The following is an 18,045-nucleotide window of genomic DNA, read 5'->3' as shown; positions in this document are numbered from 1 at the left end:
ATGTATCAAATGTATTATAAAACAGTAGGGTTCATTTAAACGTTTGCTTAGGGGCCATCATGCCACGAGGCCAGTGGAGGATCACCCACCATCATTGGAGATCCCCGCCTGCCTGGTAGGAATTTCAATGGATTCAGGGCACTGAAGCCTGAAGAGAATGGCAAGCAGGTGCCAAGACTATTTGACCTGACTCGGCATTCCTTTTGGTTCTTCTGAAACAAACTTCCATAGCAAGTGTTTGCTTGAGAAATATAAACATACAATGACGTGCAAAGAGATCCTATCCCCTTGTGCATCATGGCAATTGTTTGCTTGCACTGTGTGGGACCATTATACCTGGCAATGCAGACCCTGACCATTGCCTTATCCTAAGTAGAGCTGGGTGACTGCCAGGTCAAGGGTTTCCACCGGGGAAGCTTTCTGAGCCTTCACTGGAATTAACCCTACATCCCCCCACGTTCTAAATGGAAAAAGGAAACCACAAGATTGGAGGGTAGGGCAGCCATCTTTTTTTTTATCAGAAACCCCACATCTGGTAACCTCTAAATGACCCCTAAGTACCTTTAAATCTCGCACAAGGATTTGGGGCTACAGTTTGCTTATGCGTTACGATTAAAAATGAATATAAATTAATTAAATACATTAATTAATGAAACCATTTAAACTTAATATTTGCATTAATTTACAGCTCAGTTCCATATTTCTTTTAATTTAATTTAGTGAATACATGACAGGGTTAGGCTTCGGGGAGGGAGCAGATGAGAAGAGCAGAAGTGACAATCAAGAGCTGACCAATTGCACCAAGTAGGAGATGATGATGTAATCCAAAAACATGTTGTATTTTCACGCTAGCGCCATAAACACCTACCAGCATGACTCAGTATTTAGTCCCAGTATTATTCTAGACTGATGGGCATCTCAGAGGTTGCGCCATCATAAGTTACCATATGACATGCCAGCGGCGAGGACGAAAGTATACTTTATTTTGACAAAAGTGGTAAACTTGTATGAGGTGACATTTTCCGTTTTCTGCTTATGCTAAGTTAAATCTAGGTGAAGAAAGTTCTAAAACAACTCTAGAGATATCCTTCTGAAAGAATATGAATAATTATAACCAGAAAAAGAATATCAGGCAGGGCTCATGAACCAGGAAGGAGATCTTAGGTTCTGGGTCTTCAGATGATTTAATTTCAGCACAAAACTGAGAGTGTGACTTAGGTTCATGGAAAGGAGTTGGAATAGTTTGTTCAGTGTTTTTGATTCTTCAAAGAGGGATGAAATAGAGAGGCTCCCAGAGTTGGAGTGATCACTATTGTTATATGCTGCTTGCGTGCGCTCCAGCACGCGAGCTTCTGGAATATAGAATGTTCCACTCAGCTCTGGTCAGTTGGAGCTGGACTGTCTGTGTGGGCAGTTGGTGGTTGTCTAAGCTGTTCTCCTAACTTGGAATAAACCTATCTGAAGACTGCGCCTGGTGTGAAGGTCTCATCATTTTATTACATACTGGCGACGAGGATGGGAGCAACCTACAAAAAAAAAAACGAGTCTTCGAGGAGAACAGCGTTCACATGAGTTCCAGCGGGAAGTAAGACTTTTAAATTTCATTTACTAAAAGCGCATTGATAGCGCCAGCGGCGGGTTACGGAAGGCAGTATGTGCATTGATAGCACCTGCGGCAGTGTTAGTTGTTCGTGACAGAATTGAAGAGTGAGCGCCTGTGTCCGTGTTCAAAGCGGGTGTTTGTGTCAGCGGCAGTTAACAATCTGTGCACTTGATGGCACCCGCGGCTGATATTTGAGTGTAAACCACACAAAAAGAGAATAGTTAACGACATGGGGAGTGCGCAAATGAAGAGGAATAGAAGTTAGGCGGTTAAAGCTACTCACATATTTTGACTGCGCAGTAGAACGTTGACTCCTCCATTCTCTCCCACACGTCAGCATCAGCTCTCCGGATGATCGTCTAAGTCGAAGAGCATTCTGGGAGTGACGTTTCTATTGTCCTTCGGCCATTTTAGATTGGGAGAGTTGAGAAGCACACCGTGCAACTTTGAATTACACAGTCAAAAGGTGTTTTTGTGACTTATTCTGCAAATTCGAGTTGAACAATGCAGTAGTGCTTAATAAGAAATACTTATTTACATTTAGGAAAATAATTTTGTTGTTAAAAAAAGAAAAAAAAAAAAAGAAATTCATTTAATTAGTTTGGTTCATAGCTTAAAAAAAAAAAAGCAATGTCTAATATTATGGTTCCACCACATTTTTTACCAGTGGCAGGAGACCCGAAAATGGATTGGGATTTGTGGTATCCCATGTTTTTGGCCTATGTCAGCGTTTTAGAGGAGGAAGGCTGTTCGGCAAAAAGAAAATTAGATTTATTACGCTTGTCTTTAGGGGGACAAGGACTAAAGGAGTTATCTGATTTACCTCCCTTGAAAGACTCTGACTCTGAAACAGATGTTTTTGAAATTGCGGTCTAGCAACTTACCATTAGATTTGGGAAAAAGGTGAACACGGTAATGGAACGTTTCAAATTTTACTCAAGGGCGCAAAAGGATAACGAAACCATAGAGAATTATATTTCTGCGTTACGTGCTCTTGCTGGTTCCTGTGCCTTCGAAACAATTAATTATGAACAGGTGCTTAGGGACCAGATAATGATGAAGACAAAGAGCAAGAAGATACAGGAAAGATTGTGGTTAGGGACGGAGACTTCACTAAAAGCTGTAGTCAATATAGCCAAAGGGATCGAACAGTCAGAAAAGTTCGTGTCTGAGATAAGAGGTCAGAGTCAAAGCATGTCAGTCAAGATCCAAGAAGCCGTACCTGAAGTTTCCGTTGTCAGAGGTCAAGCATTTCAAAAGAAACCTGTTGTTTCCAATTTTAAAAGGGAAGGTTTCACGAGAGATAACAGGTTCAATGAAGGCTTCACGAAAGAAAATAGGTTTAACAATAGACGCTCTTTTATAATCTGTTACAGATGTGGAAGTTTTGAGCATGTGGGGAATTTTAAAAGCTGTCCTGCCTTAAATAAGATCTGTGTAAAATGTAAAAAGACTGGCCATTTTGGGAAAATGTGTCGTTCACCACAAAAAGTTAATTGTATTTCTGTAGATGAAGAAGAGTTTGATGCAGAATTTAGTGAGTTCAACTGTATATCTTGTGTATCCTCTGACGAATGCAAAAGTTTTCCTTCTGCATTATTTTATGTGGACGGTAAAGAGATCTCCATGCTAGTAGATTCCTGTGCCTGGTATTCCATAATTGGGAAAGATGTGTTTGAAGAATTGTGGCCTAATAGAGAATTCACGAGTCCTGATATCAAACCTAGCAGCATATAACAACTATATTTATAAATTGACCTCTACTTAAATTAAAATGAACCCCTATATTCAACAGCTGTGGTAAGCTGTACAGTATAGCGTAGTTATGTCTGCCGCAGTCGTGGTGTTTGATGACCTATGTAGAAGTCATGTAATAATACAGCGCTGCAGACAAGTACACCAGACAATACGTGTATTCGAGAATAGGTTTGGAAGTTTCACAGTGTCAAGGTCTTAAAAGTTGAATTAGACATGGAACATTTTATGTAGAAACGGTTTCTAGAAGATAGCAGAAAGCCATAGCAATTGAGGAGTTAGAGTGCCACTTTTGTCTAGGAGCTACATGGTGCTTAGAAAGTAGAACTGATACCCAAAACCTAAAGCTATATGAAAGAAATGTGGTGGATGGTGTTGTAATCATTGTGTCCTTAGCAGGTTTGGACAGCAGGATACCCCCAGATGCATTATATTGCATCTATGGTTTATGACTGAGGGAACAGATTATAACGATATATCTTTGGGACTACTAATCATAACCCGGTTAACATATGTGGGCAGACTTTGAGGTCATCAGGCACTATTACCAACCTTTTGTTTTCCGTTTTGTAAATCCTAGGCCCAGTAAAGAAAGAGAATGACGGTTTTCGGACGTGGGAAAGAAATGGTCCAACAACTGTTTCGGTGTCTTCGTCAATGGGTAAGTTTTATGTAGTTGACCAATAAATCGATACTCTTCAGAGGGGTGCATGGGGATAATGGTTGGATGGGATGATGATGATGATGATGTCTTCAATGAGAATTGAGGATTAATATTAATATTAATATTACTTTTATTTAATATTATTAATACTATTATTATTGGTTTTGTTATTGGTATTGTTGTTGTTATTAATCATTGTTATTATTATTGTTGTTGTTGGTACTATTGTTATTGTGATTATCAATCATTAGAAGAAGAAGAAGAAGAGAAAGAAGTTAATAATGATCATGTTTTAAGTATTTAAAATAATAATAACACATTCGGACATACCAGGATCAACGAAATAAGCAAGGCCACAATCAAAGACTAATTTCTAGCCAGTTTGATGCCAAACCCCTCTTCACTGGAGGAAGGATGGCCTTTCTTTCTAAGGAAAGCATGCAGTAAGTATTCACACGATCAGAATTTAGCTCCTTTGTGCATGCAGCAGAGCGCTGCAGCAGTCTCCATCAGGGGTGCTCCAGAGAGACACCTCGGGGTACTTCCAGGAAGTGGCTAAACCTCACTCCTCCCAAGAACCTACGTCCACAAGTTAAATGATGCTAACATTTGCCAAGGGTTGGCTCAGTGTATGTAGTGATGCAAAGGAGGGTCCATCATGCATGGGCACAGACACACAGTACACAGGCTTCACAAGAGCGCCACAGTAAAAAGTAAAGAACTGCATGGCTTGCAGGCTGCTCAGAAAAGTTCCATTTTGGTACACGACTCAGTTGTTCAAGAGGCAGAGAGTGCTCTGACATGATGAGCTATTTTTCCGGCAGGGAATGAAGAAATTCCTGGCGCCCTTCAAAAGTTAAATAAGTCATGATATGTCTTCCTTTTACTTTGCAAGAGTACTGATATTACAAGAAGAAAAGAAAACTGAAGTTCATTCGATGAGACAACATACACCAGATGCTAGGCCACCAGGCACCTACAGTAAGCACCACAGATCTGCGTTGCAGAGAGGTGGTCCGAGGCCATGCCCCTTTTTTCAGCTCTCTGCAACTCAACTCTGTTGTGCTTACTGAAGGTACCTGGTGGGCTAGTTGGCCACCAGGGACCCTTAGGATACAAGGGGACTTAATCCCCCAACTTAAAACACGCCACGGAGCACTTGTCACAACAGGCCCTGCCCCCTGCCTTCACCACTGTGCAAACGCACCACGTGGCTCATTTTAAGTTTAGGGATTAGGTCCCCTTAAATCCTGAAGGTTCCTTGGGTCCAACCAGCCCACCAGGTAGCTCCAGTAAGCGCCACAGTGCTGCGTTGCAGAGAGGTGTAAAAAGGGGCATGGCCTCGGACCACCTCTCAGCGCAGCCCTGTGGTGCTTACTGGAGGTACCTGGTGGGCTAGTTGGCCCCAGGGACGCTCAGGATTGAAGGGGAATTAGTCCCCCAACTTAAAATGCACCACGGGGTGCGTTTGCACAGCGGTGCAGGGAGGGGGCGGGCCTGATGTGACAAGTGTGCAAACGCACCCTGTGGCTCATTTTAAGTTAGGGGATTAAGTCCCCTTGAATCCTGAGGATCCCTGAGGGCCAACTAGCCCACCAGGAACCTCCAGTAAGTGCCACAGGGCTGCGTTGCAGAGAGGTGGTCCTAGGCCACGCCCCTTTTTACACCCCTCTGTAACAGACCGGAAACAAACATCCTGAGACTGGTATTGGTGCATCAACCCTCATCAGCTAGGCTAGCTTGAATCCAGTGGCGCAGTGAGCACGGGATCCACATCTGGGCATACCCTTCCCACTTAGCATGACCAATGCAAAATATAACAAATTATGGAAGAAATGCTGAACAATGCAAACATTCACCCCCAGTCACAAAGATTTGGTTAAATCTCCATACCACTGGAGTAAAGCTAGCCTGGCTGATGATGGGTGAAACCCCAAAACCAGTCCTAGGATGTTTGTTTCCTCACCAGGAAGGACTTGGCTTGGCAGTTTGGGCTGGACTTTTCCCATGGGGAACAGGGTCAAGACTGATTTGCATATGGATGGGTCTAAACTGGAATTGGCATGGGGTGAATGTATGACATTGATCAGCATTCTGTCCATCATTTGCTCTTTTTGCATTTGTCACCACGAGTGAGACGGGTATACCCAGACGTTGATCCCATGCTCTCCATGCTACTGGAGTCAAGCTAGCCTGGCTAATGAGGGGTAAAACCCCGAAACCAGTCCTAGGATGCTTGTTTCCTCACCAGGAAGGACTTGGCTTGGCATTTCGGGCTGGACTGTTCCCATGAGGAACTGGGTCAAGACTGAATTGCAAATGGGTGGGTCCAAACTGGGGTGGCATGGTGAGCAAAAGAACAATGGATTAAACCCAGATCTTTGAGACTGGGGTGAATGTTTGTATTGTCCAGCATTCCGTCCATCATTTGTTTCTTTTACAATATGCAACCAGCATTTTTATAACGAGGATAATATTTTCAAAGGTGACCTATGTGCTAATAAGTCAATTCACAACATTCTGAATCACAGTCGGTTGCAATCTAACCTACTTCATTAATATTCATTAGGTAGTCAGCAAATTGTGACTCAGTCAAATTGGATACAATCCCAGAAGAGGCGGCATGCACAAATTATGTTTGTGATTGCATTTAAATTTAAAAAAAACTTTTTGAAAGCAGCCCTATTTCCATTAGAGAAACTATGCTGCTTCTAAAGTTGAAAAAATGTTTTCTACTTTTAAAAGATTCTCAGTAATTGGCCGCGATCTCCTGGGTAACTGGTGACTTCCCCAGAAACGTTCTCCATAATTCAAAAAGTGGGAGAGGTCAAAAGGGTATCCCATCCCTTTTACAAATGAGTGACCACCCCAACTTGGCGGTCTGTAATTTTCAATGGTTTGAGAATAGAATTGAGGTGGCAAATCATTGAGTATGTTACCAAATCAAAATTGTGAAGAAACCCCCACAGCTTCCCTCTTCTAAATTGCAGTTCAGAAACCATTATGAATCCTATTTTAGGAACTGGTAAAACTTTATCAACTCCCAAAAATGAGATTCGTACATTAGTAAAACTTTTTTTTGCGGTTGCAATTGCTCATCTTTCACAAATTGGGTTCTAAGATTCAAAGACCAAATACAGATCAAAAATTGACTCACAGCTATACAAAATGATGCATAGTTGAATTGACATGCATCATGGGAAAGGCTTAAAAATTCAACCATATTAAAAGTGAAGTAAAGTAAGTAGAGGAGCATTGGACAGGTACACTTACATATCTGAAGAGCATATTCATAGGAAATGAAGCCAAAAAATGTCAACAGAAAAGTATGTTTGGGGCTAGAGTTCACAATGTAGGACTGGTAGATACCGGAAGCACTTTTGCCATAGATTGATTTTTATGGAAAAAGTAATTACTATATGGCACAAAAGTAGATAAAAAAGGATGTTTGATATTTTTTCATTTTTTTCATTTCTGAAGCAATGCCCTCAACGCAAAGTGAAACTAGGCGTATAATAAGTCTGCATAAATTGCAAGCTATACAACCTTGCAGAAAACTCTAAATTTACAAGCAACATGATTAAATAATACTGGACCGGAGTATGAAAAGAAGACACACAAGAATCAAGCCTTATGATAACGGTGAATCCTAAACCCAGTGCTATTTGGTAAATGACTTATAAATACCCTACAGACAAAAAGACCAAACTAATACTGAGTTTTTGATGAGTGCCATTATAACAGCAGGTTTTGCATGCAGTAAATCTCCAGAAGCAAGAGTCCACCATGCTGGTAGTAGAAGCTGAAAAGTGTGGCTGTAGAACTTCACCTGGCAGAATTAGGAATTTCCAACCCACTGAGATCTTACTGTAAGCCATCCCGGAAAGTGATGGGATTTGGACTCTATCTGCTAAGTAGATTGTGACAGTACAAATACCTTTAACAAATTCAGCACAGCATAAAATGAATCCAAATGTGCAACAGGAGCCAGTGTAAAAGAAAAAGGATTCTAGTAGTACAATACAATTTGTGGGCACCTGTTAGACTTGGCATCATTGACTTGGTTTCCCCTGACTTTTTGCCTCTACCTCCTGAATTTATGATGCTGTGCTGGATTTTATTTTTGCTGGCTTAGATGCTTTGGGCACTTTGCCACTGCTGATCAGTGTCAAAGTGCAAGTGCTCCCTGTGTAAATTTTTATTACAATTTGTTCATCCTGATTGAAATATTTTATTTCCTATTAAGCCCTAGTTGACTGACTGGTTTTGGAGTTACAGGAACTGGGGATGTGCATTCACTGTAGACTGCCACTGGAGGGGTTGAGGTGTGCCTGGCCTTTCCTGGATGACTCAGAGCTGACCTGAATAGGGTCTGTCTCCCTTGCACAATTCTGTCCCCAACCCCTATGGTCATACTGCACCAGTGAGGACAGAACTGGTTTGGACTGAGCTCAGAGACCCTTTCACAAAGAAGAACCAAGACAAAATGGGGTATAAGTAGTGGACCATAAGCCCCAGACCATTAGATCACTTCTTGACTCAAGAGGAACCTTTGCCAAGGAGAAGAGCTGTGAGGAGGAGTACTGCCGCTTTGCTGTGTGGGGTTGGCGTGCAGTTGCTGCTTCTGCCAAGGAAAGGGCAAAGCCTGGAACTTTGCTGTGAACCTGCTTGCAGAAGAATCTCCATGGGCCTCTGTGAGCTGGCCTTCTGTTCTGCTTCTCATGGACACAACCCCCCACCCCCCCAGCTCCACAGAACTCTATTGCTGAGAGTTCTGACCTGCTAGGAGGTGCCTATTCCAGTTCTGGGCATCTGGAGGTGGTTCCTGCTGTTGGGAGCTGGAAGCAACTTGAAAGAAGCAAGAAAACCTGTCTTTGCCGCCGTCAGCAACACCACGACCTGCACCGAGGCCAAGGGAAAGCTCGTGAAGTGCAGGACGCACTGCCCGGCCTGCACCCCAGCTCTTACCCCATTCGACGGCTGCTGACACCTGCAGTTATCGGCATTTCCATCATCGCCAGCGCCTGCATCCTGTTATCGCAGCGTCGATAACCGCCAAGGGTGACTGTACGAACTAGCCAACTTCACACCGAAACTGATGCCTCACTGCCGATGCAACTGACTTCCCCTGTCCTGTAATCGACATGTCACCTCCTCATGGACACGATGCCTCGCCTCCCCCGTGGCAGCCAGGGAGCCGGCCTCGACCTCGGCACCAACGCCTTACCTCCACGACGCCATGCATAGTCATAGACTTCGTTATCCAAAGGTATTGTTTATTTGGTGGTCCGTGTGACTCCGTGCCCGATGCCACGCACCTCGCAGTCAGGCGCCGTAATATGGATTCATTGCTGTCATGACGTCGCAATAGCCCCAGGTGGAGCTATTTGTTTCCTACAATCTTTATTTTGGAAGTAACTGTTTTTAAGTGCTATTTTACTACCTGTATGTTGTATTTTTTTAATTTTGGTCTTTTTCGAGTTTAGATAAAGATACTTTCTTTTTCTAAACTAGTGTGGTGTCCATTTGTAGTGTTATCACTGTATTACTGTGTGTTTTAAGTACAAATACTTTACGTCATGCCTTTGGGATAAGCCTGTCTACTCTTGTCAAGCTACCAAGGGGGTGAGCAAGGGTTATCTAAAGTGTGTATCCCCCTTATCCTGAATAGAAGCAAGGGTCCTTATTTGTACAAAGGTACCTACCTCTGCCAATAGAGACACCCATTTTTAACAGCACCAATAACCAGCTTTGCAGTCTAATGCCTTAAGAGGGGAAAGAAAGAATCAGAGAGCCCCACTGTGGAGTGCGTTACCACCATCCTGTCATGTGACCGAGGATTGGAAGCCTGAAATAAAATTTCTTTGATTATAAAAATGTTTCATTCTCCTAAGGAGGGCATTCTAAGCGCCAGATGTACTATTTACTGGTTATAAAAAGTGGTCACAATTTACGACCAATATTTTTGGAACCTCTAAAGCATTTTACGATCTAACCTATGCACTAATAGAGCTGTTTGTTAAAGTCTGATTCAGAGTGGGTTGTAATCCACCATACCACAAGAATATTAATAAATAGGTAGCAAATTGCTAATCATTCCGGTTGGAGGCTATCACATGAATGGTGACCTGTTAGCCACAGCAGATCCCTGCGTCTTTGATCGCTTTTATATATAGTAAACTTTTTTAAATGTAGCCCGTTTTCCTTAAAAGAAATTGTGATGTGTTTAAAAACAATTACTTTCTTTTTTTACATTTGTTTGAGATTTAGGAGTGGGCATCTGGACAGCTGACTACTCTCCAATAAGCACTTCCTCTTTGTGACCGGATAACCACTCCGATTCAGGAGTGAAATGAATTTCGGTCAAAAAAAGATTGATACATCATATGCCACACCCGTAATTGGAAGGGATGCCTACAACACATCCCCTACAAATACCAAATTAGTATGAGATCACAATCCCATTTTAGGAGTTGGTAAAAGAAAATCTGATTCCTAAAATGGAATTAATACATTTATAAAAGATGTTTGACCTTGCAAACTCAGAGTGCTTGTGACCAAAGAAATACTTTGTACACCTAGCCCTAAATTATGCAAACTTTAAGTATAATTGAAATATGAGCCTGAAAGTAAAAAATTGGAGCTACCATAAAATGTAGCAAAGGAACGCTGAGGCAGGATTATGAATACAAAATAATTGAGCTTTAATTATCTAGTTTAAAAGAGTGACATCTATTTTTCAGTACCATGAGGTGTCCATAAGAGGTGATCATCACTTCGACATACCACCTTTTGGTAGGGCTACATATCAACAGCTTACTAGTTAATGAGGATGATTGTGCTCAGCACCAGATCCTCTGTTGGCTCCATGAGCATGTAAGAAAGAAAAGTTGACAAGAATGGCCCAAATCACACCACAAATATCATTAGAATTAGTCTGGCCTGAATTTTCGATCTGGATGATCCAAGTAGGCACAGATAGTCTGGGTTGTAGCTTTAATTGGTGCAACAGATGCAGTGGCACTAAGGCCCAGAAGCCTGAGAGATCTACTGAACCCTGATTATTTTGGCATTTTATAGTTCAAACAGCAGCCAGAGGGCCCATTTTCCTTATTGCACTAGGATCTACGACACACTAGCTATGCTACTGCAGATAGGACACATGAATATCATCCAATTCACATGCATTCAGAAAGAATAGATTAGAGTGTTCCAAGGTCAACTATATGCTGCTGAGAGGCCCAAGAAAACAAGTAGAGAGGCACCTCCATTCTGCCATACCTAGCATGTGCAAGCATCGTCCACCATATCAATTGATGCCATCTCATCGCCAAAGCCGGAGTCACAACCAGATTGACGGTAGATGAAAGATAAAGTTGAAACAGCTAAGATATGCACAATTCAACTAATCATCCTGGAAATTATAGCAATATGAAAGGGTGGAAAAGTCCCAAGTCGAAGGTGTCCAGGGTTAACTTTTTCAATAGTAGCAATACCTGATTGTGTCCCAAAAAAAATGAAACCTTTCTTGCGATTGAAAAAAGTTGATAAGTGAAAGCTGCAGTGGAGAAACATCATATTTGATTTACTTGAATAAATTCACTGGAACATGGTCTTAACAGTATATTTATGCATTTATAGAATCTAGAAGAATCCTAAATTATCCACCTGAAAGCAATTTACACCACCCCACAGAAGAAGAGGTGTTTCTTGCAAAGCATTGACGAAAATTAAATAACTAAATAGATGTTGTCACACATCATCCAGGGGAGCACAATCCATACCGGGGCTAGTGGGCCTGACTGCGGTGGTTGGGGTTGTTTGCATTGGTATCCTGGGCGTATCCCATGATCACTCTGCAAAATAGTACAACCTTTTTCACACTTGACTCTCAATGTGGCATGGCTGAGCAGTTACAGGCTTCTCAGTGAGGTAGTGTGAGGAGCAGGAGCTTATAAGTAAACAATCTGCCAACAGACACAGTAAGGTACTGTGCAGCCCATTGTTTGCTTTTGGGACCACAAGTACTTTTTTTTAATAACCATATTTTATGGATTTTTACACAAAAACACAACACAAGGACTACAGTCATTGAACTAGCATATTAATATAGCTAAAATCATAGTTTCTCACTCATTCCCCCCTCCATCTGCCCTAAATCTTCTCATGTTTGTGGGAACAGCCCCGGGACTTGGATATCCATTGTTCCTGCTGGGCACACCATTCCACCCCCTCCTCCACTCCGCCACTAAAGGGGGAGTCAGTGACTTCCATTTATGGGCATATGCTGTTTAGCTACTTGTGTGGATACCCCAATAGAAAAAGTTTCTTCCTTTGCTCCCTTACATCTTCCAGTAACCCCAACAAAGTCACCTTGGGGGTAAATGAAGTCTGGTGGTCAAGAACCGCTGACATTTCCCTTCCGATTGCCTCCCACAAGGGAACTGGTCCTCGACAGGAACAAACTACATGAAAGATGTCTGTATGGAACATCTACTACAGCTGGCCTGCGAGGTTCTGCTGTCCCGACGGAGCCACAGGGTGAGTCATGTCTGTGACTTGTAAATAATTAAGCTAGACCAGCCTAAGGAGTGCAGAGATAGCAAGCTTGCAGGCATTCTGGCCTTGCTACACTCCAGGCCCTCCAACTCCACACCCAGACCTCCCACATCAGCCTCAAAATGTAATCAGAGTTGTTAGTAATCAGGGAGCAGTAGATCAGGGAGATAGCTCCTTTATTTAGCTTCCCCATCAACAGTTTGGCCTAGATGGGACTAAACTCCAGGATCTGCTTGTCAAGCGGAATATTGGCCAAGAGGGCATGCCTCAGCTGCAGGTACTTATGAAACTGAGTATTTGATAGTTGATTCTGCTGCTGCAGCTCCTAAAATGTCTGCACATGGGCACCTGACCCAACATTCTGAGAAAAGTAATGCCTATCATGTCCCACTGCACAAAGCCCTTTGAGACCCGCAGTATGGTGAAGTCAAATACCGTAACACAGGGGGTTCTGCCCAGTGAGCTTGCTGTCCCAGCTCACAAAATGGAGTGCCACCATCCAGCACATCAACACCATCCGAGTGCAATCAGGGAGGGACCAGGGAATCGGGACTTCAAACAGCAAGTCTGTGTAACCTGTCAGGGACAAGCAGGGCCAGTTATACTAGGTAATCTGGGTCGTCCCACTCCCCATTAAACCAGTTGTTAACCACAACCAAATGAAAGGTCAAATATTAGCCATGTAGGTCCTCCATGCCCATCCCTCCCTTGTAGTGAGATTGGCAGAAATTAACAAAGGCCACACAGGGACAGCCACCAGCCCAAGGAAATGTACAGATAGTTGAGGCAAGGGCCTGGAACTACTTCCTGGGAATTGAGTGCGAGAAGTTCAAAAAAACATACAGAAAATGAAGCAAGACCATCATTTTGAAAAGAGCCACCCTCCCAAGGATATGCGGCAGTAGAAGGGCCCACCTCTGCAGGTTCTCTTTCATTCTGTTGAATAGAGGAATCAAATTAAGATTCCAGGCCAAGTTCCGAAGAAGCAAGATTTAAATACCCTGATATTTGAAGGAAAGGTGGCTTAAGAGGATCGCAGACTGCCAGGCACAGATACTATCATCACCAATTATGGGGAAAGGGATTTGGACTTACTCACCAGGTGGCCCGCAGGATCTCTAAACAGTGTGGACCTAAAGTCAGCCGAGTCATTAGGAACACTAAGATATCATTTGCGTACAGTGCAATGTATTCCATCAGACCACCATTTCAGGACCAAACCTGGATGAGTGAGTTGAACCTAATGAAGTGCACCAGTGGCTCAATCGCCAGGGCAAATAACAGAGGGGAGAGGGGACAGCCCTACCAGGTGCCCCTATAAATAGGAAATGGGGGACACAAGACTCCATTTACCCTGACCTGAGCATTCAGTTTGACATTGAGTAGACTGATGATAGAGTGAAGGTGAGGCCCCTACCCAGTTCTCTATAGCACAGTACTAAAAAAAGACCAATCCACAGTGTCAAAAGCATTTTCAAAGTCAACTGAGAGTAGGGCTGCGGAGCCGCAGAGGCAGTGTGCCTTAGAGAGAGCCATCTGGACTATACAAATATAGGGGTCCATTAGGATGATGGGCAGACTTAGTCCGCCCGCCATCCCATCGTGTGAAGGGACCGCCTGCCATAAGGGTGAGGGTCCCGTGGGGGGAATTAGGATGCACCCGCCACAGTGGCGGGCACATCCCATATTCTTAGCATTGTGGCAGCACCGCCTGCCACAATGCTAAGAATACATCTTGTGCATTTCAAAGCACAACGTGACAGGCACCGCGCGGTGCTTGCCACGTTGTTCCTTGAAATGCAGAGGGGTACCATAGGTACCCCCATGTGCACACCCCACCCCCTCCCGGAGTTCCTGGGGGCCCGCAACGGGCCCCCGCAGGGAGACTCCGCATGCCGCCACGGAAAGGCATTGTTGAATGCCCATTGTAATATGGCTGGTGGTGTCTGACAGACACCACCACCATATACAACCCTTTTTCGCCCCGGTCGCAAGGCAACCGGGGCGGAAAAGCAGCGGATGGTCTTTCCGTCCGCCGCGGACCCCCCAGCCATGTTAATATGGCGGGGGGTCTTTGCAGCGAGGATGGCGGGCGGATCGCCCCCGCCAGGCGGGTGGTGGCTACCGCCAGCCTGGCGGGGGCAATCCACCCGCCATCCTAATGGTCCCCATAGTGTCTAGTGCTGTGGGATGGCATGAAGCTACACTGATAGGGGTGAATCAAAAGGGGAAGTGAGTTGTGCAGCTGATTACAAAGTCAAAGTCAAAGTCAAAAGATCTTGTATAGCGCGCCTATCACTGTTCGGTCTCAAGGCGCTTGCAGACCCTTCAACTGGCTGAGTTGTATCTCATTTACTTGGAGAACAGCCATGTTTTTATTTCACTACAGAAGCAACGGTTGTCTAGGATGGACATAAGATGGGGCCAAAGCTGGTTCCAAAAATATGGGGCGAGATGGGAAAAAGATCGGCCACTGTTACGCACAGTGCGAACCCGCAGGGGAAGTAAGAGGAGCTTAGAACTGGACCTGAGAGTTCTCACAGGTTGATATTTTTTCAGTTTTTTCCCAAGATAACCAGGACCGGTGCCATAAAAGCTTTTATGTGTAAGGCTTAGGATTTTATAGTGCCCTCTCTTCCTAATTGGAAGCCAATGAAGAAGCTTCAAATTGGGGACGGATGGCGACCTAGGAGGCGGATCCAGGATTAATCGGGCTGCCGTGTTCTGCAGAATCTGTAGTTTGGAAAAAAGATCTTCGTTTATAGAGGCCAATAAGGCATTTCCATAGTCCATGCGACTGACAATGAGGCCCTGCACCAGTGGCTTCCGGGTTTCAATTGGTAGCCATTTGAAGATTTTCCGTAATTTCCGTAGGATGGCATAGCAGGTGCCCAGTACTTGATTCACATATGCTTTCATGGAAAGTTTGTTATCGATGGTAATTCCCAGATTGCAGACGGTTTGCTTTGGAGATGGACAGGGGCCGAGTGTCTGGGGCCACCAGCTGCTTGACCAATGATCTTCAGCCTTGCCGAACAGAATGATCTCGGTTTTGCTGTTGTTTAAATGTAGTTTATTTTGGCCCATCCAGTTGTCATTGTGGGTCATACAGTTTTTAAACCGGATTATAGTATCAGTTGGGTCTGGGCCAAAGGTGATCAGCAGCTGGGTATCGTCTGCATACGAGACGGCCTCAAACCCATAGGATCTAATAATCTTGGCCAGCGGGGTGACATACAGATTGAAGAGTATAGGGCTCAAGATAGATCCCTGGGGAACTCCAATACATACTGGTCTGCTACATGCAGCCTGTGAGCCTAAGTGCACGGTGGTGAAACGATCCTTTAGATAGTTGTTAAACCAGGCATGAGCCTTCCCTCGGACCCCCATCTCCCAGAGTCGCTGTAACAAAATATCATGGTAGATGGTGTCGAAAGCGGCCGACAAATCTAAAAGAACCAGAATAGCTGATTCCTTTTTGTCCAAGGCCAGCCTGATGTTGTCAACCATTTCAACTACTGCAGTTTCGGTGCTATGTGCCGCTCAAAACCCTGATTGAGACGAATCAAGAAGCATATGGCTTTCTAAGTGATAAGTTAATTGTTTGTTTACCAGGGCCTCGAGAGCTTTACCGAAATAAGGCAGCTGTGAAATGGGGCGTTAGCTTCCAGGTTCGTTTGCATCCAATGTGAGCTTCTTTAGAATGGGTCTGACTTGCGGTATTTTCCAGTTTCTTGGTACAACAACTTGTTCCAGAGACATATTACAAATCTCTGTTAACCACGGTGTCAGCTGTGAGGCTATTTTCCTATAGATCGGGGGGGGGGAGGATCGGCAGGAGAGCCAGATTTAAATTTGACCATAACTTCTAACACCTCTTCACAAGTTACTGGTTTAAACTTCATCAGCAAAGGTACAGGTGAGTGATTCTTCATAACCGAAGACATAATGACGTTGTTTTCTTGGGGGAAGGATCTATAAATAGCTTTAACTTTATCATCAAAAAAGAAAGATATTTTATCGACTCAATACTGTGTAGGAGCAACAGAGGGTTGAATGGCTTCTGGGGAGGTAAACTCTTTCAAAATTTTATATAATTTCTTGCTGGAGTTGGCAGCATTCTCAATCCTCTCTGTTAAATACAGCTTTTTTGCTTGTTTAATATTATTTAGATATAAGGGGTGGCTTTCTTTATATTTGGCTCGATCACTGGCGGATTGTGTTTTCCTCCAGAGACGTTCTGCGGCCCTGTTGGACAGTTTCTCAACTTTTAATGCTGCAGTGAACCCGGGAGAAGGTTTACTCCTGGACTTGACTCTTAACATAAAGGCAACTGTGTCCAGAGTAGGTGTTATGGCATCTTCAAATGCCTTAGTGGCCTCTTCTATGTTATCTGTACCAGGGAGGGCTGCAGTATTAAAGTGAGTAGAAAAAGAAGCAAGGGTGATCTAACGCCAAGGTCTAATGGCAGTGCTGTCCTTGTCGCAGCTCACTATATGGTCATCCATAAGAAGACTGAACTTAATTAGATAATGATCGGTCCAAAGAAGCGGCAGAGGCTGACCAACTACAAGCTTATTCGAGTTAGTAAATAAAAGGTCTAATGTGTGACCGGCCTGATGGGTTGGGCCAACTACCAATTGTTCCAACCCTAATGTCTGTAGCGATGTTATCAATTGTTCAGTGTCCGGGTCTAACAGTAGGTCGACATGATAATTAAAAACTCTGGCAAACACCTTAACTCTGGAGATGATGAGAGAGATAGGCAGGCACAAGAAACAAATACCCTGTGGTTGGCACGGTTTAGGAAGCACCACAATAGTGGCTGTGTTGAGTTTCTCAGGGAACATCCCCTGGGTCGCCTCCTACATAAACAGTGCCAACAGGTGAGGAAGTGTAGGAGATTCCAGAATCTCCTGTATTATCCCATCAGGAACCCGTCAGAGCCCAGAGTCCTACCCACTGACATGTCTGACAGTGCCTCCCCGATCGCTTCTACCATAAGCGCTTGATCCATATAATTGGCTAGTGAAGGGAAATTCAGGGCAACAGAATGTCATGAAGCAGCAGGAGCACATTCTCTTGAGGGGGCCGAGCCATATCCGTGTACAAAGCACAGTAGTAATCCTCAAAAACCTGTGCAGCATCATGAAATTCCTCAGACAAGTGCCCACCAGAGTCCATAATAGAGGGCACCACCGTTGAAGCAACCTCCCTTGTGGCAAGCCAGTAGAGAAGCCTCCCCAACTTATCCTCATGCCCATAGTCCCTTTGTATCAACACCCTCCAACACTGTTTGGCCGATTCCAATGAGACCTGATGCAGGTGAAATAAAACCCATGCTAGTTGGCGATTGAGGGTTGAAAAGATCCACCGTTGGGTCCACTTCTCCAAGGAGACATCTGGACCTCCAGTGATGTTGTCTGCTCCAGTTTTTGTGCTCCTTTCCCCGCACATTGCCCTT

At 44.0% G+C, this 18,045-nt stretch overlaps 1 protein-coding gene across 3 annotated transcripts in view; it reads left to right on the top strand.

The window, feature by feature from the left end:
• RUNX3 (RUNX family transcription factor 3) overlaps positions 1-18,045 on the top strand; it is a 542,293-nt gene that overhangs the window by 154,883 nt on the left and 369,365 nt on the right. For all 3 annotated transcript variants that reach the window (XR_013608734.1, XR_013608735.1, XM_078681272.1), the window contains exon 3: positions 3,939-4,019. Coding sequence is in view for 1 of the 3 variants with exons in the window: in XM_078681272.1 (XP_078537398.1) it covers positions 3,939-4,019 (81 nt within the window). In the remaining 2 variants the exon portion in view is untranslated. The remainder of the gene's footprint in view (positions 1-3,938; positions 4,020-18,045) is intronic.

Source organism: Lissotriton helveticus, chromosome 3_1 (assembly GCF_964261635.1).
Source record: "Lissotriton helveticus chromosome 3_1, aLisHel1.1, whole genome shotgun sequence".
Classification (NCBI taxonomy): domain Eukaryota; kingdom Metazoa; phylum Chordata; class Amphibia; order Caudata; family Salamandridae; genus Lissotriton; species Lissotriton helveticus.
This window is presented reverse-complemented; position numbering and strand designations above follow the sequence as displayed.